This window comes from Pocillopora damicornis, chromosome 10 (assembly GCF_964200805.1).
Source record: "Pocillopora damicornis chromosome 10, jaPocDami1.2, whole genome shotgun sequence".
NCBI classification, from domain to species: Eukaryota; Metazoa; Cnidaria; class Anthozoa; order Scleractinia; family Pocilloporidae; genus Pocillopora; species Pocillopora damicornis.
In genome coordinates this window covers 3,739,237-3,767,045 of record NC_142679.1, presented here as the reverse complement: position 1 = coordinate 3,767,045, position 27,809 = coordinate 3,739,237, and the positions used below count along the sequence as shown (strand labels likewise).

At 37.1% G+C, this 27,809-nt stretch overlaps 2 protein-coding genes and 2 long non-coding RNA genes across 9 annotated transcripts; 2 read left to right on the top strand and 2 right to left on the bottom strand.

The window, feature by feature from the left end:
* Positions 1 to 30: 30 nt before the first annotated feature.
* On the bottom strand, positions 31 to 27,772 carry LOC149038510 (uncharacterized). Its single transcript, XR_016180428.1, has 4 exons — positions 27,599 to 27,772; positions 17,387 to 17,454; positions 1,674 to 1,755; positions 31 to 1,026 (listed from the first exon to the last, which is right to left on the bottom strand). It is a non-coding gene; the product is annotated as an uncharacterized LOC149038510 (long non-coding RNA).
* LOC149038512 (uncharacterized) lies at positions 615 to 5,454 on the top strand. Of its 5 annotated transcripts, none has more exons than XM_089184805.1 (9): positions 615 to 755; positions 1,298 to 1,330; positions 2,231 to 2,268; positions 3,179 to 3,245; positions 3,572 to 3,621; positions 3,875 to 3,908; positions 4,397 to 4,422; positions 4,724 to 4,784; positions 5,330 to 5,454. In XM_089184805.1, exons 2-9 carry the CDS (start codon positions 1,304 to 1,306, stop codon positions 5,336 to 5,338), a joined length of 312 nt encoding a protein of 103 aa, XP_089040931.1. In that variant the 5' UTR covers positions 615 to 755; positions 1,298 to 1,303; the 3' UTR covers positions 5,339 to 5,454. The 5 variants fall into 5 exon arrangements, with proteins under 5 accessions (XP_089040931.1, XP_089040930.1, XP_089040929.1 ...); XM_089184802.1 differs by lacking the exon at positions 615 to 755 and adding an exon at positions 767 to 873; XM_089184804.1 differs by lacking the exon at positions 5,330 to 5,454 and having other exon boundaries at positions 4,724 to 4,849.
* Positions 4,604 to 9,446, bottom strand: LOC149038511 (uncharacterized). Its single transcript, XR_016180430.1, has 2 exons — positions 6,932 to 9,446; positions 4,604 to 6,844 (listed from the first exon to the last, which is right to left on the bottom strand). It is a non-coding gene; the product is annotated as an uncharacterized LOC149038511 (long non-coding RNA).
* LOC113681748 (uncharacterized) lies at positions 7,796 to 11,950 on the top strand. Of its 2 annotated transcripts, XM_089184800.1 has the most exons (7): positions 7,796 to 7,925; positions 9,261 to 9,505; positions 9,873 to 9,916; positions 10,939 to 11,038; positions 11,157 to 11,233; positions 11,623 to 11,686; positions 11,790 to 11,950. In XM_089184800.1, the coding sequence occupies exons 2-7, from the start codon at positions 9,434 to 9,436 to the stop codon at positions 11,874 to 11,876; spliced, it is 444 nt and encodes a 147-aa protein (XP_089040926.1). In that variant the 5' UTR covers positions 7,796 to 7,925; positions 9,261 to 9,433; the 3' UTR covers positions 11,877 to 11,950. The 2 variants fall into 2 exon arrangements, with proteins under 2 accessions (XP_089040926.1, XP_027054667.2); XM_027198866.2 differs by lacking the exon at positions 7,796 to 7,925 and having other exon boundaries at positions 9,258 to 9,505.
* Positions 27,773 to 27,809: the final 37 nt, after the last annotated feature.

Here is a 27,809-nt window from a genome sequence, read left to right as displayed (position 1 = left end):
AAACGCCCTTGGTCTTTTAAAACGAAAATTAGGATTAAGACATACAATCTGTTTAATGTCAATAGTTATATTTTACATAATGGTAAACCTATGAAACAAATATCTTAGAGCTAAAACTACACATGTCCAATGAAGCGAGCCAAACTACCATAGCAATCATATCGTTAAATCGTATCTGATCTAAATGGGTCTGTTTTGAGCTTCGGAGGCGATTTAGTTCTGTATTTATCCAGAAATGCCACCAAAATTATCCAAGCATCCTGCTGAGAGCAAGGGGAGGAATATGTCGCAGTAACTAACCGAAACGCTTCGGGAAATAATTCGAGATAAGGGCTTGTAGCGATACAGAAAGTGATCATGTTTCAGGTTATTCATTTCCTTCGCCGTACTAGCATACATTTCTCTCCGAAATACGTGCGGGGTTACAACGGATCGACAGAAACAGAGGGTTTATAAATATTTTCATAACCGTTTCCTCCTTATATAAGTCTAACTAACTCAAATTGTGTGATTCATATATTTACAAGACTAACTAGGAGGTTTGTTCGTCGATCGCTTATTAAATGGGATTCAGCAAATCACACGAATACGGAAAGGACAGAAAAGACGACTCACGATCACCTTAGAAATGGAAATAAACCACAGCAGAAATTGTCAGAAGGTTAAACGCCGTCTAAAGAATACTCCAGACAAAGGCAAATTTGTTCCCTCGGCAAGGTTGGCGTTACCATGGTGAGGAGCGCGGGCTCAGACAGGTGAGTCCGCGGTTTTTCAAAACATGTGTAGTTGCAAAGCATGCGAAAGCAAAGTTGGACGGTCTCAACTGTTCAGGCCACCAGGGGAAAGCAGCATTTCTTTAACTATAAGGTCAAGGTAAGCGCTACAAATAACGTTCACACATCGATTATCAAAGGGCTAGGGTTTAGAAAAATCCCTTGCTTGTAAGGAAGCAACTTCACTGCTATCGTCTATAATTTTCGCTACTTATTGTATTCGACTGGCCATCGAAGTTCGTATGTTACAAATCTGGGAAAGAGGGAAGATACTTTTTGATAGCAGCTTGTGGGTATCGTCGCTTTGGTCGTGGCTCAAAGCGATCTTTTTACGGTAAAATAATATATAGAACCAGAAAAGGGCGCTGAGTAAGCTCAGAAAACATTGATCTTCGATGCTCTGTGCAGGGCTTGAAATATTTTGAAAATGGGGAAAAATCGATTAAATAGAGACAAGTTTCTTCTAAACTTGTTTTCGCACATGGCAACTTTTCCTAAAAGCTAGCCTGTTGTCTGTGTTTCAGGCTGATATGGGTGATCAAGGAATAGGACGAATCGTAAGTTGAAGAGCTCTCCAGGAATAATTAGCAGAGACTAACTAACCGACTAACTCCTTCTATTCTGACTCATTAGCATAACAATCTGGAGCAGAGAGCATTGTGACAAAGAAGGACCCATCCGTGACAATTGCATGACCGAGTTACTTAGATATCACAACTCTGAAGGTTTCTACACACAACAGGAGTAGCTACTTGAAATTACAGGTTTCATGGGTAACCAAAGAGCTGAAGACCTCCCCTACCCCTCCTTCCTTCCCTCAATCCCTATTCAACAATGAAATAAGCCTCCCCTTTGTGTAGATTACAGACTGAAAAAAATCCTTAATAATTTTTCACTTACATAAATCTTCTTCTCAGCCACTGGATATGTTTCCATGCCTGGCATTAAAGCCAGTGGCCAGTTCGCAGCATGATGGATGATGCTGTAATGAATGCAAAGAAAAGAAGTATCAGATACACCCATCAATGTAACTGTTCAAAAGAAGACAGAAAAAATAATAAAAGATTTAAGAAACATTAGAAAGCCGTACACACGAGTTTCATTTCAACAAATAACCAAGAAAACTTTAATTATCTTAACCCTTAAGTGGGTAAGAAAATTGAGAATTCTTTCTAATTTTATCCCACCTGCTGTTTATTTGCATTCACTTTTAAGACACTTAAAAAAATAGGTCTAACTTATGAGAAGAATTCTAGTCTTATTTGGAGCAATCTAGCTGGAAACGAATAAGCTCACGAGGAAAATATTATTTTTAGGTATTAAATAATGATACAATTCTAGGTTAGTTTAGCTTTTGACATCAAAGATGGTAAGAAGGGAATATGGTTTGAATTTGATCTTTTCCAGTTCACCAGAATATTCAAGGATCATTGATGATTATTTTGATTGGATTTTAGGTCTTCGACACAGATCTGGCCCACATGGTCATTTTAAGGTGAGAGTCACAGTACAACATCATTTCTAATATTTGCAAGTGTTTCTTAAGGATATTATGTAATTCTTCCCTCACAAAAAAATATCTTGGGGTGGGGTAGTCACGTGACATCCTAAGCATTGCTACAAAGGAGACTACAAATTTGACGAGTCGTATAAGTGTTACTTTAATTCCTTTCATCTTAATTCGATTCCCTTAAAATAAAGAGGCAGTGTTACTTCTGTCAACCCAATTCAAAATTGGTATTAATCAGAGTAATAATAGCAATGTTTTACGACGGATTTAAACTTACCAGAAGAAATAATGTAGAGAAAATATTATTTTAGATTAACTCTTTCAATGCCAGGAGTGACCAATAAGAAATGTTTTCCTTATGTCACCAAATTGTTTAGAAAGTTAATAGGAAGAAAGAATTTCGCCTGACAGATAGGGTTTGGTTTAGCTTCGAAATATTAGAGCAACACTATGTCAATAATGAGACCATCATTGAGGGAGGTGGTTCCATCGAAAATTTACATCAGGCCACAGCATTAATACTTCTACGTCCTTTAAAACTGAATGATTGTGTATCAATCCATCACCATGCCATTCGGAAGTTCATGATCATAAACTTTCTAAAAATTCTGATTGATTGAGCCTACAATGGCTTTTGATTGTCAACTGCAGTTCACAAATAATTACAATTTAATTTTTCCCGTACATACTGCAATAGGAAGAGGTAAAATTAGTGATTAGGAAACCATTTGTTGGCTGGTTTATTCTATTTTTCTTTGTTTGTTTTGCTTCATTTACTTCATTGTTTAAAATACCAAGAACATGTGAGGTAGAGGAATCAGATGAGGCGTGTTTGTCTAAGACATGTTTAGGTTGACTAAAACGATTGTTCTGATGTAAAATCATTCACTTATAGGGACGAAGCAATAGTTTCGGACTTAGATCGTGCCCGTAGCGATTATCCTACAGTTGAAAGTGTTCAGGTAAGAAAATTACTCCACTAGGTGAAGTTTGCACTATCACAAGGCAATTTCGTAAACAACGTAAATCTAAATTAAATTCGTTCATAAATGGTGTCAGTTGAGGTAATGTTAGTGTTCTTAGTTGGTAAGTAATAAATTTTATATTAACATCAACGAGTAAAAATTTTCTATTGTTTATTCTCCTTTGAGGAAAAAAAGCCTACTAAAAGACAAACAAAGCAGGGACGAGAAATTTGATTGATACTGGCGATTCTCTCTTCGTTACCTGAGCTTTGCTAGGACCATTACAATTTTTATTTAAATTCAGGGCATTATTTTCTCCACAGGGGAACGTTCCTACGAAGAACCCTAGGAGAGCTTGCAGACTGCACCTGAGGTAGGTGATTCTTCTAAAATCGTACAAGTAAAGCCTACAATGTGGCTTTTATCTAGAAAATCGGTAGAAGATTGTTAACCTATCTATTTGAAACAAAAGGCAGATTGATTATTTAAGTACTACTACTACTACCATTATCACCACTACTACTGCTAATAATAATAATAATAATTATAATACCCATGAAAAAATCATGACCTGAAGTCTTCTAAGACAAAGAAAAATTGACATGGTTTTGTATGCTGTCTTTCAGGTGCCAGTGTCTTGCTGAAAGAAATTTCCCAACGGTGGGTAACCATTAAGTAGCATTCAGCCTTACTTAAAGTTTGCATTTTTACTTGCTTTACTACACAGCACGTCATACTATTCTACAAAGTTGGTGCACTTTTTTTTAGCTGAGATATGCCTGAACACTGGTAAAAAAAAAAATAATAATAAAAAAACGCTCACTGAGTCAAAGTAGTAGCTAAACATCACAACATGGTTTAAATCATAATCAAGCTTAGGCTCAATTATTTGTCAGCCAAACTTACTTTTTCTGATGCTCTTTTATAATTTAAGACTCTGATGATGCAGTATCATGGTGTGTTACGTAACACCACTGCAATCTGTTTTTGACTAAATGTTATTAAGAGTCCCCTCCATTCAAGTTCTGTTAATTGGAAAAGGAAAGTTTTGGAAATGCAATCAAATACATTTTAAGGCATGTTTCTGCATCACTAATATCCAGTCTTTGGTTCAGGAAACCTGTAACTGTAACTTTTTTTCTACACAGAATGCGTTAACACCTCAAGATTCAATGTAAGTTACATAACTGTGTACAAATTTATCAGGTAGGAGCCACAAATAGAGAGAGTAAAAAAAAAGAGCCCACGCTGAAAAGGTTGCATGGCCAAAACAAATGAGTCAATAAGTTGAATCCTCTCTCAACTTTTTTCCTATCCCTCCGTTCAAATTGGGACGAGTCAGACACTAAGGAACATTAGTTATCGAGTAATTTTATTAATAGCACAAATGTACCTCTCCAGTTTGTCACAGCCCTACCAAAATACAACAAAGAAATATATTCGAATGACACAATGTATACTTCTCCATCTTTTAGTATCCTCAATATAGTGCGGTTGGAGAACTTAGCCAATAGGATTCATATAGAGCACCAGCAGGTACGACCACGAGCATGGTTATTAATTACTGCACACAACTGATACTGACATGAACTATGCAACTTTTTAAAGAGAGCTCTTTCGCTTTTGACAGAAGTTACTCAACTTAGATTTAAGCTGGCTGGCAAGAGCGATGGAAATTAGCAGTAGAACCCTTTGTATGAATGCGTGTGCGTGTGCGTGTGTGGATATTTGTGGGGAAAGGGGGAGGGGGTGGGTGGGTAGAGAAAGGTGAAACCTCTATCCCAGACTAATAATAGACGTATCAGCTAATTTCCATAAAATACTTTCGAAAAATCAAAAAATAAGATTTTCCATTTCACATTTCACTATGCAAGTTTAAGAAAGATGCACTATGGCAACTAAGCATCCTAAATTTAATAAGTTTTAGTAGCCATGGATGTCATGACTGTTACAGAAGAGCCTTGAATCATCCAATGTCTATGTGAAGAGTACATCCTTCAAATTCAACGAAGGATTCTTAAGGGCAATCTGAATCTTTTTTGACTGTCTCCAAAGCTAATATTGGTCTTCTCATTTGATAGATGCAGTAGACTCACAGTCCTTCAGATGGCTCGTCTTGGAAAGAATTCTATCTGTTTTTGTTTTAAAAAACTGAATCAATCTGTTGTACGTGATATATCGTTTTAATAAATGTACTTGAATTCGCTTTTTGTACCGTCAGTATTCCAAGTTTATACATATTTCATTTTATCTAGTTTCTCCTCAAGCTGGGCTCCAGGGCTCTATGAGAAATGGTATCGTATTGTTAGTTTCAGCATGGCTAAGAGGTAACCAACACGATAACCTCTGACACACCCATTACGTAGGTCACCCACAGGGTTGATAATGTTTTCACCGAGGTTTCTTTGAGAGCATAAAATAGGACCTCGCTGATTTAAGATAACTTCACCAAAATTAATTGGCGAATCAAACACTAAATGTGCTTAACACTTTACGGTGATACGCGATTAAGAAAGTTTACCTGTTGAAATGAAAACTGGATAATACCGAATACATCTAATTGCACGATAGATCTAGCAACTTATACCAAATTACGCAATGTGAAATTGACACGACATAGCATACTTTGCGTTAATTAAAGTCGCGTTAATTTTCATAAGCTTAGTTTCCGCTTTCGTTTCTGCCAATTCAAAGTAAAAGAAATAAGGAACAGGAGCACTTTTGAAACCTGTCTTAGTTTTCTGAGCTATACGTGTACAAACCTGTGCATCATCATGCCTTCTTATTTAGGGAACGCTAAAAAGGATAGTTCCCCAACAGCTTTCTGGTAAAACAGTTACAGATTATCAGTCAGGAAAATGTTGGGATTTTATCGACTCTGTCGAAGTCAAACATGATTGTGCTAAAACAGTGTAGTTTTACTTGCCTTTCTCTGGATAGGAATTTCTTCTTAAGGATTTTCTTCTTCAGTATTAATCTCCACACGTTTTAGACTTAGGTGTAATCAAGAAACACATCAGCCTTCTAGCTGCTCGATGAACAGACAAATTAGGACCACCGAGCAACAAAACTGAAAACTGAGAATCCATTGCATTATTTTTAGTTTTCTCTGAAAAGCGTCCCACAAATCAAAAGATTTCTCGGAAAAAAATTAGAATCGTAATCACGCCATTATTTCCACGAAAACCGGATCTTGGCGAATCACCGCGAAACAGAACAGTAAACGGTGTATGTTTCATTTACACAAATTCTGGAGGGGAAGTTTTCCTTATGGATGCTTGCTACAACACGGACAGAGAGATTTACGAGAAGGTTTTATCTCATGAGATTGGAAGGATATATAGGAAAAAGAAAGCCCTTCAAACGACTTGGTGCTGTACAGTCTGGAGTGAACTGGTACGCCAACTAAGTAACCACTAAGTTCCTTTAGCCACAGGTTAGTGAATTAATTCACGTAGATTACCTTAACATGATTATTGCACCATTCATCGTGTCCCAAGCTTATACGAAAAGGCATAACGTCCGTTCTGCTTGATCAAAAATTGCTACTGTTCAGCACAACAAAAACTTCTTCGTCTTTCTTTGCAATTCGTTACCTTCTTTGTCTTTCTTTGCAATTCGTTACCTTCTTCGTCTTTCTTTGCAATTCGTTACCTTCTTCGTCTTTCTTTGCAATTCGTTACCTTCTTCGTCTAAGTTGTCCGTTCTTCAGAACAAAACATGTGTTTACTTTTCCTTAAAAACGTCAAAAGCTTCAACAGAGGTACAACATTTCTTTATTATAGCTACTAGGATCTGTCTGGGTAACTGGACGTCCTCAGACGAAGAGGTCACCAAGGTTAACGTGAAATCTTAAGTTTAAGAGGCGAACGACGATAATTTCACATATCAAAGAAAAGGCCAATGCCATCCTCTCTCCGGGTTAAGATTACTTGCCCAACTAGTAAATGAGGCTAATTCTGTTCTTATTAAGCAGAGACACTTCTTAAAACGTGTCGATTTCAAACAGAGTATTCAACTCCAAATGATCCATCAGCAAAAATCGCCTTACAATACAGAAGACAACAGGTCTAAGCGCAGTAAGTTCATGAATGATGACATGACATCAATATAACTGTCAAGAAGAGACACAACGACGACGTTCTTAACTCAACGTTACTGACACTGTCCGCTTTCTGGACTCTTGATCTAGGCCTCCCCTCAGGAACGGGACGACACAGTGCCCCGAATCACAACATCTAACATCCATCCGCTGGAACGACTTCGAAAATTACTGAGTGGTGAGAAGCTGCTCACATTCGCACAGCTCGGGGAAAAGCTCTCACTACTGCCTAAAGCAAGAGAATCACGAAAAACCTTTAAATCATGAACAACCTGCCGACGCTGAGAAATTTGCTCGAATGGAGTGTAGCCTTCAACAGCTGTAATTTCAGCGCCTGGGCCCCATTCTGAGACCATTTCGCATTTGGCTTCCTCATCTTCCTATTTCTACAGATAGGTAAAATGTACCCATACTGCATGAGCCCACCCTACGAGCGCTAGCAGGTACATATGTACCACCATGCGCACTGAAGTCCATGCGCAATTCTACATCTCCAACACATCGATGCCTAAGCGAACGCACCTTTTACCAGATTAGGACAGAACACAGAAAAGTTTTACCGTGTTAACTCCAAGGTACTGATGTCATTTTATGTTTTCAACTCCAGTAACTCTTCTGCGAACCTAAACCATCCAAATTATCAGGATTATTCTATTTATATTTTGTTGAAGAGGGAGACAGAGGATGGGATTATTTCAATATGTAAGCGGAGGAAAGTTTTTTAGCACCGTTTCAATCTATGTTAACCTCTCCGTTTACTGTGAATACAGGTGCGACGAGGTTTTTTCTTTTTTAACGAGTATGTTTTTACGCTATAACTCTCTTACATTTATGTTATTCGATGATTCAAAGATTCCCTCATTGTTTACTTCATTCGCCTACACGTTTATATTGTACACATGTTAACACAGTGATTGAAATGTGCCCTTCGTCACCAAACCTATTAGCCGCTAGACCGTGTTGTAACAGCACGTAGCTTAAGCTAACGCTAAAGATAAGCAGGTTCCCTCCCAGCCTACAGAACAGGCGTAATTTAAGCGACCGAGTGCTCAGTATTTTCTTCACGAAAATTATGGCGGCCAACTTTGATTTTAATGGCAGCGGAAGGCTGGGGAGAGAAATGAAATTTGTACCGAGGGGGCGGTCGTCGGTCAAAAATAAGGAGAGGGTAAGGGTGGGAAAGGTCTACCCCCACCGTCCATTCTAACTCCAAATCAAATATGGCCGGTCGGATAAGCGATGGCGAGCTTGAAACGTTAGCTCGCACTAATAAGACGCCTGCACTGCAGGCTGATCCACTCCTTACCTTTCTAACATTTATTCACGCAATTCAAACACGTCATGCGTGTCGCGCTAGTTCGTTACGGATAACCTCAAAATAACATCAAACACTTCCAAATAAATTAACAAGATTACGCACTCGTGGCAATCGATTCAACGACAACATTATCGATCCAAACATCATCGTTCTGGTGACAAAATACCACAAATAAACCACTAAGCAGTATCAAAACGCATTAAAATAAGGAGACCACATTTCCGGAGAGGAAGGTCATAATAACAGCTTATCGATACCTTATCGAATCTAATTAACAGTGATTATATTGCAAGCCAAAACAAGACAAGACTTTATAAAGGGTTAAAGAGGATACAATAAACAAGAAAAAAAAAAAGGTTGTTTGAGTCCATCTGCCATTTCCGGTCGCACAATTAGCTAAAAGGACTAATGTCTAGACAACGTTTTAGAACGCTTGTTTGCAAAACGCATATATTTATCAATTTGAATGGCGCCCAACTAATTTCCACTCTGACGATGTTTTTTATCCTTCCATATTTACTGCTGGCGGTTGCGACAGTCTCCAACTAATTACTAAAATGGTTTTCTCTTAGTTTTCTCCTTCTTTTAGCAGGTTAACCGCATAACTGCTGCAATATCTGAAGACCGCTGTCATCAATTATTGTATGTAAAGGTCACTGAACTTCTCTAATGTCTACTGCCTACATTTAATCTATCTGAATCCTTTGAAAAGTCTTGTTTGCGCTGATTACAGATATGTTTAACCGTGTCTTATAATATTGCACAATGGGATCTACCGTTTTTTGTTCTAACAAGAATATTTTTTTGTTATTTCAGATGACAGCGAAAAACGAGAAGGTAAAACTATCAACTCTCCTTGACATGATGTTGTGGTATTTAAATTATTCATCCAAAGCAAACAACTCATTCTGCAGGGTTACACTTACATCATCACCTCGCTTGCAAAAAAAAAATGATAATAAAAAGCATTTTAGATTAATACGTAACAAAACCTCTTAAAAAGGAACGTAGTTCTATTGTAAATACATTTATTTTTGTCTCAAATGTTGGTGTGGCTGCTAGAGATAACCAATTTTAAAGAAAAATGTACATCTGCAAGCATTGTGCTGGTGTAACTAGTCTTGAAGAGAAACATTTTTTAAAAGATTCTGATGAGATTTAAAAATTGAACGCTTCATTAGTTTCAGTTTTTGAACATTTGTAGGGTGAAGATACAAGCTCTTCTGACGAAGAAGAAGCAGGCAAAGAGTGAGTATATCTAAGAACTTTAGTAACGTAAACGTATTCTTTTCCCTAAATATGCTTTTTTGGGCACCACAGACGTAACATTATAACGTCCGGTATAAGTTGCAATGAAATACATTTCATTTGCCGTGCGGATTGAAATAAAATAAAGCCATGGTCTTCGCAGGCGAGCTGCAATTTTAGCAATTGTAGGAAAAAAGCCTAAAATACTAAGGTATTTTATTATATTAGGTATATACTAAGGGATTCGAACCCCTGCCCACATAGTAGGGAGTTTAAGAAAACTACGACGGCAACGGAAACGGGAACGTCACTAAACAAAAGGTTAAATGAACAGAACAATGGCTGTACACGAGCGTAACGAATTTTTGTAAATTTCTTTGCGTCCTCTGCAAAACAACAACGTGAAATGAGCAAATTGGAGAACGTGAATGTGAAATAACAATTTCTAATTTAACGCCAAGTTCCATAATCAGTTTCGAGATATTTTTGACAGCGTGAATCAAACTAAATGATCCTAGAGGTATCGCTAAATTTCTAGCCATAATATGTTCATTTTATGAACCGACGTTGTCCACGGCGTCGTCGTCGTCGTCGTCGTCGTTGTCGTTTCCTTATCCTTTAAGTCCCAAGAACTGACTGTTAATTCTCTTCTCGGCTGCCACACATTAATTTTCCTAATAAATTGGTTACAAGAATTTGGTTTTTATCACGAAAACATCATCTACCATGAGTATTCTCATTCCTTAATTGCTGGATAATGTATGGATACTAAGAAGAGAAGTTAGATCTCAGTCACTTCTGGGAGTTAAACGGTTAAACTGTCGACTAGTTGGGCACTGTGCTACTCCCAACTGAGCTACCAAGCCTCACAATGAGAGCGAGGCCAATTTTGAGGGTTCTTCTTTCCTGTGGAGGAATCTGATAAAACTTCTATTTGCTTTGGTTTATCCCACTGGTAATAAACGACTGTATAGAAAGGAATCTCATTATCAAAAAAAATGTTTATGTATTACACCTCTCAGAATACCTCAGCCTGACGCAGATTCCATCGAAGATCAACAAGGAGTGCGCTTGCTAAACAGTAATAACAACACTTCAAGTTGCTTGGAAAATTCCAATCAAGTAAGAGTTGAAAAAGAAGTTTATGCTTTGCTAAAGGTTTTTATTTTTTTCAAATCTGTTGGATGCAACAAGCGATTAAAATTTCCAACATGCACATAACTGTTTTTTTCTTTGTTAGGACGACAATTACCCTCCCCCAGGATGGACTACATCCGGAAGGAAGATTCAACAATGTACAGATGACATTCCTATAGGGTATGTCTTCCAAAATAGTACGCATCAAATAAGATAACATTCTCTTGAAATAACCGAATTACGGCCGTTGTCCCCCCTCTCAGCCAGTTTATACTTCTTTAAAAGTTTTCAGTGACTCAGTCTGATCATGCTTAAATGGAATTATCCTTAGAGTTACATAAAATAAATAATACTTTGACCTGCAGATGATAAATAAAGAAGATATGATCCTCGTAAGCTACGACAGGATTCGAACCCCTGCCTTCCAAATACTAATTGGCTTCCAAGAATCATTAGAGTACGAGTGGAACTGTAGAAACAAATTTATCTTAAAAAAAGAAAATTGTGAAAATTAATCTGCGTGTCGATAAAATGTAACTGGAGGTCACTTTAAAAATTTTTCGTTTCAGGATTGAAGATGACGATCCTTGTACGATTGATCTTTACGAAGAAGAAGATTGCCGTGCAGCGCAGGTGAATAACTCAACAAAAAATTAATTCGAATGTAACCTAAAAAGCCCGCTTACCGACCAATAATATATCTACCTATCAAATTGTTTTTATTTCATATTTTCAGGAGAACAACGATGTGGATCAACTGACCGAAGATATCAACATTTGCATATCTCTGCTGATTATTTTTTTATATTTAACAGCCCTCTAATATTCCAATAAAGTAATGCTTGTTCATGGTTGTGTGTTATTAAAATTGAACCAATACACTGTTGCATCACCAAACCAGCGTTGTGTTTCCGTTGCCTTGACAATGTGTTTCAGTCCAATTGTAAAAGAAAGTCATATATTGTTACAATAGAGTTGATTCAAGTCTGTCACTCATACTCCATGAACCCCGTTTTATTGGTCCCTTTAGATTTAAAACGTCTATTGTGAAATGGTTCATGACAGCAAAAGTTACTGAATCAAGATAGCATAGAGCTATGTCAAAAGGCATGAACTAAAGTACAGACGGTAGACGATGGATTATGTGACGGGACATGATCACGAAATTCAATATCGTCACGCAATCGTGTGAATGTAGCATAAATCTTTCTTTTACGGGGCGTTGCGATACGTTTCTTGAACCTGTATTAAGCGGTCACCCAAAATTGTAAACAGTGTTCGTACACTGGTAATTTGACAGGCTGGGGAGATGTATCAAATGTGCACCAAATGTATTTTCGTACATTTTGGTTGACCCTGAGGGATGCTCAAGCCCACTGATTAAGATGCCATTTCCCCATCGGTATATTCTTGAGGTTAGGTAAAGCCAGACGATATTGCGTTACAAAAGGCAATATTTACTTCTGTGCGCTACTTTCTTCGTTTTTAAGGTTCCCTTCTCTTCCGGAGCATACAACTCCAGACACATATTTCTCCTCATCTTTGACGCATATCATATATTCTCTCTTCCTACGTATTTTGAAACTTTGTACGCTATTATTAAACGTTGAGCGCATTGGATTGTTCTAAGGACAAGTAAGGCTTCTCCTTTAGCGAATCCCTTCTTAATTTACGCTTACTAAAAAGTGATGACGGGCCAGCCCGACTCCTACCAGGGGTTGAGTGCAATATGAACGATCTACTCCGCAGTTCCTCGTATTTAAACAAAAACGGAGGGCTGTTTGACTAGGATCCTTTAATATCTTTACTTTCCCCGGCTGCGATCGCTGACAATTTTTTGTCTTCCTTATAGTCCATTTAAGAAGAAGTGTACTAAACAAGTTTTGGTAAATCAGGCGGGTCAATATACCGAAGATGCTTTTATTTCAATCATTTAGTCTTCCTTCTCCGTAAAACCTGTATTAAGCGGTCACCCCCGCCCCGTGAGAGAAGGATTCATTTCACAATCACGCGATTACGTGACAATTTTGAATTCCGTGATCATGTCCTGTCCCACGACCCGTCGTATACCGTCTGCTGTCGATGGTCTACCGTTTATTGTCTGTTTTTAAATGCCATGTCAAAATGCCTAATCCCCTCACCCGTTGTCAGTCATATTTTAAGTTCGGTTTCACCAAATTAAAATCACGCTTCACTGACAGACCAAACTTCCGTTTTCAAATTTATTGAAATTATGCCATCATAAGTGCTTTCAGTTTCAAATGAGGTCATCGACAGCAAAAGATTAAGTCAAAATTCTTCGGAATCAATAGAAAACTCAGCCTGTCGTAATTACAACGTTAGAGACCTCCACGTAGAGTTAATTTTCCTGATGAAAACGGAAATTTCATCGAGAATTATATCTCTACCAAATTTAAATGCCAGATAAAAACATTCCTAACTCATATCCTGATTGTCATAGTAAACATGTTTGAGAAAACACTATGGACATACTTAATATTTCTCGTGGGCTATTTCCCTAGTTTGCATTAAAGCACACACACAAAAAATTCCCTATTGAAAAGATTCACGCAACTTTCGTAATATAATGTTCCCTCACTGAACTCTGAGGAGACACCTACCGTAGCATACGGAGAGCGAAGAGCGCTTTATACTGCAATAGATCATGTCAACAAAGCGCATTTAGTCGACTGAGAGAGGAGACAGAGGTACGTCTATTAAAAATATCACTGGTTCAAATGTACTTTCAATTAAAGTTCTCAATGTACATCAAACCACTTCCAAACTGCTTGTCCTCATTTTACCAAAGCCAACAATGCTCATGGCGTACCATTGTAGAACACTCTTTATAATCTTATTTCATATCATACCGCGCTCCAGGATGGGCGCACAATCAAGCCACCACAGGGTAGCATGGACAAGGAAAACACAAGTGCAGACCCAAATCTTGACACAACGAGCGCCTCTTCTCACTGACACCACTAAAGGACTTGAACATTAAGGATGGTCGGGGATATGGAAGGCACACGAGCGTTTTATGAAGATTTGCAAAGAAAGATCACCCAAAAGACAAACCCTATTAGAGACGTCATACATCGTTTTGAGAGAAGACCAAGAATTTTGTTCATTTTTAAGGAAGTTTCACCATAAAAAATTCATGGACTGGTATCCTTTAAATAACTGCTTACAATACGATCAGCCGTCGATTAATGAAATGATTTCCCATAGAATCGATTTCGCAGACTTAACAAGGTTTTTCACTTAATTGAATTTGTCATGTTCAGGAAACAAAAGGGATATGTAAGGTAAGTTTATCGATGATTAGGTTTTTTTATTTTCTGATCTAAATATTTCACAAACTTTCTTAAAATTCATGAAGTTCATAAAACTGAACTGTTCAGAGGTGGACTGATCACGATTCGAAGTGTTACTCTCGACTTTAATTCCACTCTGTACGTAAAATTCGATTTCAGGTAGTCTTCAAAGATGTACCTCTTTCCAACAAAGACCAATAAAATTAATTCAGCAAAACTCAATCAATATGACAACCGACTTGACTAAACAGAGCCCTAATTAGAGAGGTAACGGATTTTTAACGGTCTGTGGCGGATAGAGTTTCACCGAGAACAATACATATCTATGTCAAAATTTACACTGTGCAAGTTAATCCTTTCAATCCTGGTAGTGATTGGTTTCAATACCCTACCAGACAACCTGGTAATGAGAATGACTGACAAAATCAAATCAGTGATATGGTTTTGAAGATACCACATTTTCAACACTAACAAACAAAGAAGAGTTTAGCATCAGTTGGATAATTATTTTTATGATAAAGAAGTGAAGGAATTAACAAAGGCGAAATTTCTCGTAAAAACTACGAACGCTCGCCTTGCATTCCGGCGCTTCGTGAAGTATACAAATGTACGTCCCTCTAACGCCTGACAAAATGGCAATGAGTAACCCCCAACAAAGGAAAAATCTACGAGAATCCTGGGAGTGTTGTATTTAAAAGTCATAGCATTACATGAAATCACTTGCTTCGGCACGACCACAACAGCTAAGGTAAGGGATACTGTAGATGCAATAGGTTCCACTCATTTCTGGCGTTCTCTTTATCTAATCCAGAGGTGGTTTTCAAAAACTTCAATCAAATCGACTGCCACCCCAAGACTTGCTTCACAATCCGAAACATTGCTGCTCTGATAGCATTCATCTTTCTGACTGAGAGAGAAGTGGAACCTATTGTTAAAAGCGACTGGGCCAATCATTTGTGAGTTGAATCCAGGACTTAAGGCAGATGTAGATGACACAACCACGTGCGATCAAGGGTTTTACAAACTGAAAGCAACCTTATCTCAACATATTTTTTCTCCAACTCAGCTAAGGTAGGTTTATTTCCCATTTTGCACATTTATTTTGGCGGTAATTTTCCTGAGTCTAGCAATACTTTGAGTAATTTACCGCCAACGTGACAAAGAAGACAGCGTCCTCCCTGATGGCACATTTCTCGAACTGTAACAAGAGTATGAGCTTTTTCAGCTCCCCTGAACCGACATAGAAATAGATGCTGAAAAGATTTTCTTGTGTTGCGTGTATCTCACGTAAAGATTCCTGGAACAGTGCCCACGCGAAGTAACTTTAATTACTTAAAAGTAGTCAACGGCACTCCATCAGTTTCGACTGAAGCCAACTAGGTAAGGGTTTAACACGTCGCCTCCCTCTGGGCCCAATGGCTGATATCAAATCAAAACCACGAATTTGGAATCATGCTGCAATCGTTAAAATCAGCAGAATGTATCCTGTTGTTGGAGGACTTGTTAGACACAATCGCTCCAAAGTAAAACTTGGAAAGTCAAAGTATCACAGAAACGCTCCAAACGCGAACATAATTGAATTTGCATAAAACCAACCTAGCACTACCAAGTAGACTTTTCAGAGGAGCAAGAACAATGGCCAATTCCAACAGCAACGCAAATGTAAGTACCGTGTGTGTATTTTAAGGTAAAGCTCTCTAGCCATTCTCCTGTCATAGAGCACGATGATTATTAGTTTAATGCAAAACTTAATTCTAAGTATCTTCTACCATGACCCAATATTGATGCTTTACAGCCATTTCAATTAAAATTTTGTTTTGCATTCCAAGAAAGGTATTATTTTAACATTTTTAATAATGAGTGCACGTTCATGAATCTCCAAAGCTAGTTAACTCAACAACAATTCTTTCTTACTATACTTGATCAAGTTCATAGAAACTCGCTGTATGGTGCCAACAAAAGCCACCCTCATGAACGTTTAAACACAGTGAACTTATTGCATACTAGGTGCATGCAATTTATGCAGCGGGGGGTGTAATTTTTTTTTTGTACAAGGTCCAAAATATCGGAGGATTTTGTTTGAGTTCAAAAGGCATTCGCTTTATTCCCCATTACTTTTGCTCGCTTCTACCTTTTCTCACATCGTGATAACGTGGCTTTTTGGAAAAACTGTTCAATCGGACAAAAATGAGTATAAGACCTAACTGTAGAACTACAAGTTCCTTCTGCGATTCGGATATTGATAATATACAGGTTCAAAGAGAATATGGCTGAATAACTCCTTCAACCTTAAGTGGTAATCAGCAATTTAAAGAAGGGTATGTCATACAGCTGTAGGCACTAATTGCAGTAACAATCAGTGTGAATCGAGAAAACCCATGCTAATGACAGCGATAAGCTGCAGTTAAAGGTAAAATCAATTTTCCCCTGAATCTCACATATTTTAAGCAAACTCTCTCTTCTATTCCCCTCGTTGCTGTGCATTGATGAATAGTGCAACTGTTTGTTTCAGGAGCAGGACAGGTTTATGAACACAAATAGGTAAGTTGAACTACTCTGCGTTCAATTTACACATTCCGAAGCAAAACTATATCAACTTATAATTCCCTTTATGTTCTCCTTGTAAGAAATCAATTACACTTGCATTTTAAACTGTACCTTTTGAATTGTTTCCAGATCTAGTATTAATAATCATGAGAGCCATGGTTGTATACACACTATATATGAATTTATAAACTTATAGCTGCAAACGACAGGTACATATGTGCAGGCTAGTGCATCCCAGTTTGACCTTCAAATAAGAAATGTTTACCAAGCTTTCAAGAATTATTCATCTCTTACATCTAACACATGACATGAACATGTCTTTGTTCTCACACTATATATTATGAAAATAATATTTATGTTGATTTATTTTCATACATGCATGCATGGAATATCACATTTAGGACATGACAGTCTACTGTAACCAAGTTCAATGTAAACAGTTAACTGTAAACAAACAGAGGAATGAACTTACCTCTGCCCTGCTTACTTCATTTTAGGGATGATCTGATGGACACATTCTCTCAATTTCTGATATTGGACCTGGAGGTATGAAGAGTCTTTTAAAAATTAGACTTCCTTAATAAGTGCCAGATTATAAATTTAAGTCTACCTCTGACTAAAATATGAATCTTTCCCCTCCTTGGCCAAACTTTTGTACAAGTACAAGCCCTCAAAATAAATAGGAATCACATTTTCCCCAATCAGCCTCATGCATCAGGATACATGTGTACTATGCAGATTGTCAACAAGATACATATTTCACATCAATTGGGAAGGGATACAAGAAAATTAGTCTTCACTTCAAGTGAAAAGCACCTTAAAATAATATGACTGATGATGTGGGGCCCCCATTATAAGATATTACAAAACTATGCAAGTTAGATACCAAAAAAATATTTAAAGAATGTAGCTGGGTTGTCAAAATTGAAACTAAATGTACATATATTGTGTGTGAGTATAGATAACACTTTTTGATAATATCTACATAATATATTACAAGAGTTCAAGTTAAGAAGTATATTGACTATAATGAAGTAAATCATCTCATGATTTGGTTTTCCTTTTCTTTTATCAAATGAACCTTTAACCCCCTTTAACTCCCAAGATCTGATTGCTAATTCTCCTCTCCAACTGCTACAAATTTCTTTGTAAATTTTGTTATGAGAAGATAACTTCCTCTACTTAATAATGATTAAGTAATCCTTTGTAGCTGCAGCAGATAACATGTCTTCTTAATTCAAAGCTGAATTGCATTTTATTTTACAGGTGGCTGACACACCTACCTTGCAAACAAGGTACATTATAATTTATGATTATTAGCAATCATACAGAGTGCTTGACACAATTCTTTGCACGATTCATGTAATGCAATCACAGGAGCTGCAGACTTTCAACTAATAGAGAACAGGACCAAATTTGTTACTGAGCTATTATTCTCAATTCATGAATTTATAAACAGCAGAGTGTTGGCACAAGTCATCTTTGAAAGCCAACAAATATGTCACCAATTAGAAATGGAAACCATACCTTTACAACCTTCCTGGCTTTTGGATTTATCAACAACAATGGTGAGTAACAAAAAAGTCACTTAACACAATATCATCATTCATATTTTTCTTTTACTCTTAAATACAGGCAATGTGCAAAATTGACCTCTAAGTTTATAATATTGTGCTTAACAGTTTTCTGAAACTGCTCAAACTGCAGCTGTAATAACGAGGCAGATTGATGATGTTTACATTGCCAGGAATAGCTTCCATGTGCTTTTTTTTCCTGAAAAAACATGAAGTTTATGAGTGGTAGCCCTTCATTAACTATTTCATCCCCAAGATCTAGGCATCAGTTCTCTAGAATGTTAGCCTTGTTTTCTCTCATACTTAAATAAGTCTAATAATTGAGTAGGGAGTGAAACAAAGTCCCCAAGATGATATATGTAATTTTTCCTATGTCCCATCTTCCCTCTGTTGGAAGATGTATTGACATTGTAAGGACAAATACACTCTTGGCAGTGAAAGGGTTAAAATGTCTTCATTTTACATGTATGTGACTTCTATATTCAGATATGTGAGGAAATTACATTTAAAAGTTGAAATTTAAAATATTAAAATGTGTAACACTATGTGTGGGACTAATAGCATGCACAGCACATAAAATGTACTCTTGAGTCTTATATGGCTCATAGTATTTTCCTCTTTTTTAAGATATGGCACGAGATCCAACCAGGTACACGTAGAGTAGGTCACTAAACATGTATATTTGTTGAAAAGTATAGCTTAATGGCAATAGAAATTCCTAACATTAGCAATGACAACTGAAATCTGAACATATCAGATTAAGGCTGTCACACACTGCTTTCTATCCAAGCTTAGTTCCTTCTTAAACTTACTACACAGGGTGCTGAAGAACTTTGAAAGTTCAAGATACTAACATTACAAGAACTTGTGTTAACTGTTAAAGAATTAATTTTGGTGTATTTTAAACATAGCACATGTAGACTCAGTTGGAAAAGCTAAAAAACCCTAGAACATATGAATGTAAATCCTTAACTTCAGAGTAATTTGTTTAGCACTTAATGTTGGTTTACATCACCATTATTGTACACAATATATTACGAGTTGACACATCTGTTCAAACCCAAAAAAATAAGCAATGGTTTTTGAAAAACTTCAAATGTACAAGTATTAGACATGAATCATTTAAATTTTCTTACAAATAAGTTTCCTTACGACTTCCAAGAACTTTATTAGGTTAAATCCATCTACTACCAAATGGTCAATTACCAGTAAGACTTAAGATGTTTCATGATGTAACCATTAGATTTCTGTCATCAAATTTAGAACTACAGTATTCTGGTTTAACTTGACAGTAAAAAATGCACAACCTTAACAAAAATTGGAGTTAGAGTTGCTAATCACTGTTTCAAGAAAAGCTTTCAAACTTTTTGAAGGACTTTGTCCACTGAATATCATCATAGGACACATGTATTTATCAGCACAAGAAAGCTAATTCTTGTGTCACGCAGGTAATTATTACAGCTTACAAGACAGTAAATCTATCAGTATGGTCATGGTTCATTGCAGAATGGAATAAATGTCTTTTCTCTTGTGACTGAACAGTCTCTTTTCAAAATGATTAAAAAAAATTGTGCAGGCATGAACACTTGATGGAATTGTGTTACACAGACACCAGAATTGTGTGACACAAAGAATGGTGATTTGTGTGACATAGAGAACTGTGAACTGTGTGACTTGAAAGTGAAGTGATACAAAGTCAGGCATGACTCACTGATACAGTTTTATCCAAACAATTCTTCCTTCCATCAGGAACAAACAACTATCAAATCAGACATCCTTTGAAATCCTTTCACTCCCAGGAGTGACTAAGAAGTAATTTCTCACAACAGTAAAATATCAAGCTGCTAGGTTAGGGAAATAAAAAAAAATGTCAACAAGAGAATATTATCTGATCCACCAATAAAATTCCAAGAACTAACACTACCTTTAAAGAACTATGTTGCAGACAGTAAGGATAATTGCTAATGCATTCTTCGGGCGTGAAAGGGTTTAAAGAGACATCTTTCCATAGAGTGACAGATTCAAACTGATATGGAGATACAAAAGGATCAAAAATAAAATCTTTGAAATAAAAAATAATAGAAGTAATGTTAAACTTATGACCAATTTCTTGATCAAAGTCATTATCAAAACATACAGACCAAAGTTTATTTTTCAACTACTTAAAATCCTGAGCGACAAACAAAGAAAAAAGGAAATTACTTTCGTGATACTTTGTTTGTAAATTAAAACTGTTTGCCTTTATAGGCCACAGTATAACACCTTCACATATGGAAAAAATCTAAATAATTTTACTTAAACTGCTATTTGAAAAAGTATTTTCAAACCTTCCAAAATCTTCAAAACTCCCTATCAACTTAGTACTCCCTGTAGTACTTCAACAAAAGTTGTGGATTAAAGCTATATAAAAAATTAGGATTTTCCTTATGATTTTCAGGGTCAAACTGGATTTTTAGAGAATCTGAGGAGTTTTCAAACACATTTTTAGACAATAATGTTCAAAAGATAATACAAAAACAAATGTATGTGTTTCATAAAAGCTTCTTCGATGTTCTTACACTGTTTCCAAACAGGCTTCTTCCACATAATTACTACTACAAGCCTTTTTAGCATCGTTGAAGGGCCTCCATGCTAACTGTTTAGTGTTATTACTGTTTGTTTTAAGGAGAATTCTGTAAGGAGAAAAAGCTAACACTTACTTCGTCTAGTAAATGAATTATTTAGAATCAGTTTAAAGGTGCTTCCATGCAATTTCACTGGGGGGAATCTGGCATTTAATGAAAATTGTGTGATTATTTTAAAAATTGAGACATCTGGAATTTGTAGGAAAAAATTCTACATTTTAGGAAATAAAAAAAGGAGATTTCTAAATATTATTTTGAGATTTTTCTAGATTTCTGTATCTAGGCCCATTGTAGATTTTCATGGCTACAATTGAATACCTAATCTATCTTTGAGTGGTGCAACTGAGATATCAAAAATAAACACGAGATGAAGTTCTATTTCAGAAGCTTTCAATTTTCAGCAGCCGCATTAAACAAACAAACAGACAAAAACAGGGACAGAAGTAAAACAGACAGCAACCCCCCTTCCTGAACTGACTCCCAGCAGCTAATCCTCAAGTAAGATCACATACTGGTATGTGTTATTGACCAAGTGTGAGGTTAAAATCACTGGATATTTGCCAAGTTCTTTTATTGTGATTTTGTCGACCAAGACATAGTCAAGGTCCCTGTAATTGTCACTAAACAAGCTTGATCAATAAAGGATATATTAAATAGCCAAACTAATTCGCTTTAATATGTGTAAAGAATTACTCTATTTCATGGGATGAGAAAGAAAGCCAACCATTTTTGTAGCACAAAAAACCAACAAGTTTCTCATGTTTTCTTTACTTTAGCTGTCTTTTGCTGCTTTTTGTTACTCCATTGCCAGCACTATTCAAAAATCAGCCACCCTGCCTGATTGGGTAGCCAATCAGAGAACAAGGTTCACCTCAAGTTGCCCACAGGTACTGACAATGATATGATAAATATGCACTATTGACCAAGCATGAGGTCAAGATTGGATCTTGGCCACATTCTATTTTTGCATTTTTATTGACTGAGACAAAGTCAGCATAGTAAGATTAAGAATAACTGGTTTGTCTCGACAGCCAGAAAAAAGAAATTAAAGCGTGTTTGTAGCACTATAAACCCATGAGAGTCATTTAAAGTTTTCTTTGCTTACTTTGTTCTTCCCATTTTTGCCAGTCAATCATCATCATAGTAGAAAAATTATGAACTTTTAAGTACCCTCAAAGCCATCTACTTCTTGTGCAGAATCAAGGCAGCTGATTCTGAGCAAGCAAAGCAGACCCATCTTGACTGCTTGGATAGCCAATCAGTATATAAAATTTGCTTCACACTGCCTATGCACACTGCCGGATGTATGATAATGCGTCTCATTGGTTGACTTCCTTTCCTGACTGGGTCAGTTTTACCACACTTTCACTTTAATGTCTACATGTAAATCTCTACGGACAATGACTTGTATCTCAGTGGCGGACTACTTTGACCTACAAACCTTAGAATCTATACTTTCCACAAGTTTTACAGTTCAAATTACTTAATTTATCATGCGTTTACCAGTAAATTATGCTAACAGACGAGTTGATCATTGAGGAATCAAAGTAAAAGACGAGAGAGGGTCTCGATTGCTACATTAAGTTAAGAACAAAACGTTTTGATCTACGCGTGATCAAATTTGAAGAAAATAGAAGTTCAACGTCGTTTGCAGCCGTTAAAATCATAATAGGCACATAAAAACGTGTTCACGATTCATCGGGAAAGATGGCTACTAGGTCTGCTAGCTCGAGCTACATAAACAACAGACCCGCTGAAAACGATGAACCTAGTACATGCTAGGGCCAGAATCTACAGGCGTTAGTTTCCATTGTAAGAACAACGTACAGATTTTTTCTGTTTATCTTACCTTACCACTATAATTTCTCACTTCAACCATTTCCAGAACACACGCAGGCTTAGGACATGCGCAGTTACTGTATATGCGCCGCTTGACTTACAAACCTGAAACTGGGAACTAATGCAGCATCTGGGAAAGTGAGACGCGATCTAAAAATTCACCAACTCACACTTAATTGAAATTATTCCTTCCAGATCTAACTTTGGCGAAAGCAGAACGCGCGAAGGAGTCTTCCTTTCAAAAACTTTATTTTTTTACCCTGACCGGCTGTAGAGCTCGATCATTGTCCGTAAGCCAGGATGATGTGCAAGGTAATTTTACAGCCTAAATTGAAAAGGTCTCACGGGGCTTGATTGCAAAAGACTCCTTTTTTTGTCTTTTCTTTTTTTTTTTCTCAATAAAAAGCCGTTCTTATTATTCCTTTTTAGCCCAAACGGGTCGCCTCTGGGAACCAACTAGCAAAATTTTTGTCTGTCACTTAGGTTGACTTCAAGATCTCCGCATGCTTAAATATCACCGCGGCGCAGATGTGACCACGTAGAATTTCCTTTTTTTACCATTAATTTTTTCACGTATGGCTGCACATGCCTCTTACACGGAGTGGAATAACTGCGCCGCCAAGGAGTTGGGACGCTATGAAAATTATACGTTTAATTTTTTTACAATCCGATGTTTGTTGCACAATCTCGGAAAATAACGAAGACCGTTATGGCGTAAATCGTACCCTTCGAAATTTTCAAACGTGTGGAATCTCGGTAGTGATTAGGGTCAGATAAATCATACTGAGATTATTTTAGTCAGAGCATCGAGCATAATGCCGGCATAATGAGTAAAATTCTTAAGCAGCTCCCTTGAAGTTACAGTTTGACAAGAGATGATAAGTCCTGTAGTCTAAGGACTATCAATAGTTAGCCTGCTTTTCTTGCATGTATTTAAGGTATTTGACCAGTTAAATGTTGTGATATGAACTTCGGTGAGCCTTTTATTCTCTGCAAACGGTGGTAGGAATGGGGAAAAGAGCTATTTAATTGCACATAATGAAAATTTTTGGCATAATGTTTTTCAAATGCGTTTTTTTTCCAAAGGTGACGCTCAAAAGTGTAATGCTCAAAATTTTCGAGTATAATCTATATGACTCTAGCAGTGATACGATTCAGTTCTAGGTAGTCTAGGCATGAAACAAACGAGAGATAAATGCCCCACTAGAATTGAGTTTTGAACAATTCATGCGCGTGTAATGAGTGCATTAGAGTCCTTTTTTTTTTGCTTGTAAGAATGTTGGTGCGTGCGAGATTTCGGAAGCAGGTTGTACTCACGAGAGCAAAAAGCACGCGGGCGTGAAAAGAAGCTTTACTTTTTCAACGCAATCTTGCCATCCACGTTGGCTGGCTGGCTGGCTGGCTGCCTGCAAACTTTTCTCTTTTTCGCTGTAGAAGATTAACGCTGAAAAAATTGATCAACGGATCGAATTGAATTTCTTGAGAATGTAGCCTTCTTATACAGACGTATTTCCGGTTGTCGCTTCTTTCAGGAAATGTATCTGAGTGCGGCGGCTTAGGAAAGGTTTTAAAGTTTTGTAAAGGAAACTTCGATATGTCAGCATTTTGCTCTTATATTCTAACGAACAATTTCTTAACCCTTTATGAACTATCCCGATCAGGCTAAGCTTTTATAATTTAAATATATATTCGTTGACTGAAATAATACCACAAAAGATAGATGTAAGTCAAGAGTCTTGCCTCACTTCAAAAGGACTTTCTAGGCATCCATCTGAAACGCCCCGTTCAACCAAAAAATACAAAATTAAAGTACCTGTATCCATGAGCACTTGCGAACAACTCCGAAGATAATTATAATATACTGGAAAGCGTAATGCTCCGCAGTATCTCACGGTCTGTCAGTCTTCATAAACAAAACAAAGATAGTTCAAAGGCAGCAGAGGCGCTCTGTAAACTTCTAAATTCAAACTGCAGCTCTTTCAACGACTTGGATCATGTTGAGAACCTCAAAGCAAAATTTGAGTGGCTTTAAGTTACAGAGTTGACTTTCTTGTGTTCTGAAAGGCACGTGCATCATGAACATGACAGAGGCTCCGAATGAGACCGAACATGATAACCTACAGTAGCGGTATATTTATGTGACAGGCCTTAGCACGAGGTAATGATAATGAGTATTTATTCTATCAACGAGTTGTCTCTATGTACAGTGTCTCGGCCAAAAAGCTATCAAGCTGAAAGACGTCTAGGTTCACTCAGCGTCTATTCACTTTCATAACTGACTCGTTAATTTAATGTATCAACTCTTGAAAATTAAATTCGACGATTACAAAACGGTCTGTGTCCAAACGAAATACCAGCAGTCTAAGAGCTAAAAGCTTTCCACTTTGCGGTTTACTGGCTTTTAAAGCTTGCTCAGTGATAAAATAACAGCTAAAACACGTTTAAAATGAGCCAAATTTTAGATAAGAACCACGCGAGTAATAACGTAACAAAGAAATTTAGGTCCAACAATTTAAAAAACATCCAGTGATAAATGGTTTTAACACAAATTAGGAAATAATCTGAGAATTTCGGAGAGATTTAGGCCATATTTATCATGGCACGATACCTACGTATTTTGGGGCACGCCTGGGCATGTCCACGAAAGGGACCTACCCACAGTAATTTGATTGGATAGAATTGATGAAAATCGACATAAGAATAGGGACGTGAACTTTGCGCCAAAAGCGAATAAGGAGTGAAATGTTGCACTAGCGCCAATTTCGAACGGTGCTGGCTAAGTGCTGTAGACGATTCATCCACTGTAGCTGATGCGGGCAAAAAAGGTGAATTCATATACTAACTTTTGCTTTACAATTAGCAGAAAAAAATTGAAATAAACAAAATGCATTAAAACAGGCATGAAGTGGAATGATTTACATATCTGAGACACAGATCAAAGTTGTTCAAATACCGTGGCGAAAAAACCTTCTTGCCAATTAGATATGCATGCGTACTCAAACTCGTCACTGCATATTCTTGAAGACTTATGGGGTGATAAGGAATCACAGTAAAAATAGTATGGTCTCTGGAAGTCTTTGTAACCAAGAAACTCTTCAAATACAGCCTTGATTTCTATCGCATACACCAGCCATTTCAAATTACAGATATCATATATGTAACTGAAAAGTAGCTTGTGTACATCAGTCAAACTTGCTCGAATGGTTTATGAGATATTTTGATTTCCTTATTTTCTGGGACAAATAAAAAGATTTCCGCGCTGTACATACGTAAAGCAGCAATAGCAAACTTTGCCCTAAGACTTTTCCGCATATTAATCGTAGTGTAACAAACCTATCATCATAATAACTTCAGTGTTATGTTTAATCATTTTGCAATAAGGGTAGGGCTTAACAATAGTGATAACAACAATTCCTGCGTCGACATGGATTCTTAGAGTCAAGGATTCACGTTTTTCTTGGCTAATGATCATAATGATCATACTTATGTCATAACTTGAACTTACAGTCCTCGAATCCAGTTAAAGGTCCATCATCCAGTACTAATCATAATCGCGTGACAGTCTGAATAGTTGAACAGGATATATTTATACAACAAGTATGAACGGAATGTATTTCGCATTTAGGTTTTCTTCGGAAGTTAGCCCTACTGTGGTCACAGAAAAACAATTCAACAATGAGTAACCTTTGTCTTACACAATTCTAAGGTTTCCTTTCGAAATCCTCTGACCCCAACTTGAAAGACAACCCTGCCATAGGAAATTACGTACGAAGATGTTTTTAATCGTATGTGCACTTGGACAAATACAGCATCTCATTAGAAAAATTTCCAATATAATCTAAGCGCGAATTATACAGAGAAAGTGCACAAAAAAATGAACAGTGCTAAGACTTCTAAGTATCCACATGGGCAGTGATGTAGTGCCAAAGACACGATGAATGATGCAACATGTTCAAACGGGTGTAATGTTACAATAAATCACGACTTGCAACCTTTTTATTCAACCTTCTTATTCCAAAGAGAGTAGCCAAGTATGTCTGAATGTATAATAAAGACTAAAAGAAAGAAAGCGCGAATGTTGAACAATCGACACGATCAAGCTTATGAGTAACCAATCAGGCGGCGGGCAAACTCCGATCTAGGCATAAATCTGCCTCCGGTGATCAAAACGCTTTCGTCGTGATTTTCGAACGGCACCAGCATTACAGCACAGTTGTTAGCATAGAAGTGACTGCCACCCTTAACATCCCTGAGTGATTTTCAGAAAATCATGTTTTAATCCAAAACGCAAAACCCCCACAGTTTGATACCGGATGTGCCAGATATCGAGTTTAAGTCAAGATTTTCCATGTTTAAGATTCGAAAATGAAATATCGGGAGTCTCCGACATATATATGTATATATATATATACCCAGCACGTATATGAGTGCAACGAGCAATGTTTAGAGTAGTATGATTAAGTGATAATTACGCTTCTCGCACAAGGATTATAAGAACTGTTATGTAGAATTTCTGTTCTGGTGGCAAACATGTGCGCCAAGTAGCTCTATAATGGCTAGAGATAGTCAGTTATACATGAAACTCACCCCAATACCCAAATTTGAGTAAGTATTAGTAGTACTATAGCAAGAGTTAACGTGCTGTACCTCAAAAAATCTGCCTCACGCGACATCATCAATACCACCGTTCGATTTTCATGGCCTATGTGAAACAATCTACTGGGTAAATATGATTCGTCAGCGAGAAATTCATCCCGGAACCACGAAGGAGACGCTAGGCAGAGCATGTGAACTTGGTCACGATGGCATACATGTCTAAATCTGTCACGTGACAGACCATTTATTAGGGTCCAGCTGG

What these genes read in the sequence shown, in the direction of transcription:
- LOC149038512 (XM_089184801.1), top strand. Translation starts at nt 796, where the DNA reads ATGCGAAAGCAAAGTTGGACGGTCTCAACTGTTCAGGCCACCAGGGGA. An exon ending in CTGAAAGAAATTTCCCAACG is followed by an intron (nt 3,909 to 4,396) that starts GTGGGTAACCAT and finishes TTTTCTACACAG; the next exon opens with AATGCGTTAACACCTCAAGA. An exon ending in TTAACACCTCAAGATTCAAT is followed by an intron (nt 4,423 to 4,723) that starts GTAAGTTACATA and finishes TCCATCTTTTAG; the next exon opens with TATCCTCAATATAGTGCGGT.
- LOC113681748 (XM_089184800.1), top strand. Translation starts at nt 9,434, where the DNA reads ATGGGATCTACCGTTTTTTGTTCTAACAAGAATATTTTTTTGTTATTT. An exon ending in TGACAGCGAAAAACGAGAAG is followed by an intron (nt 9,506 to 9,872) that starts GTAAAACTATCA and finishes GAACATTTGTAG; the next exon opens with GGTGAAGATACAAGCTCTTC. An exon ending in GAAGAAGAAGCAGGCAAAGA is followed by an intron (nt 9,917 to 10,938) that starts GTGAGTATATCT and finishes TACACCTCTCAG; the next exon opens with AATACCTCAGCCTGACGCAG.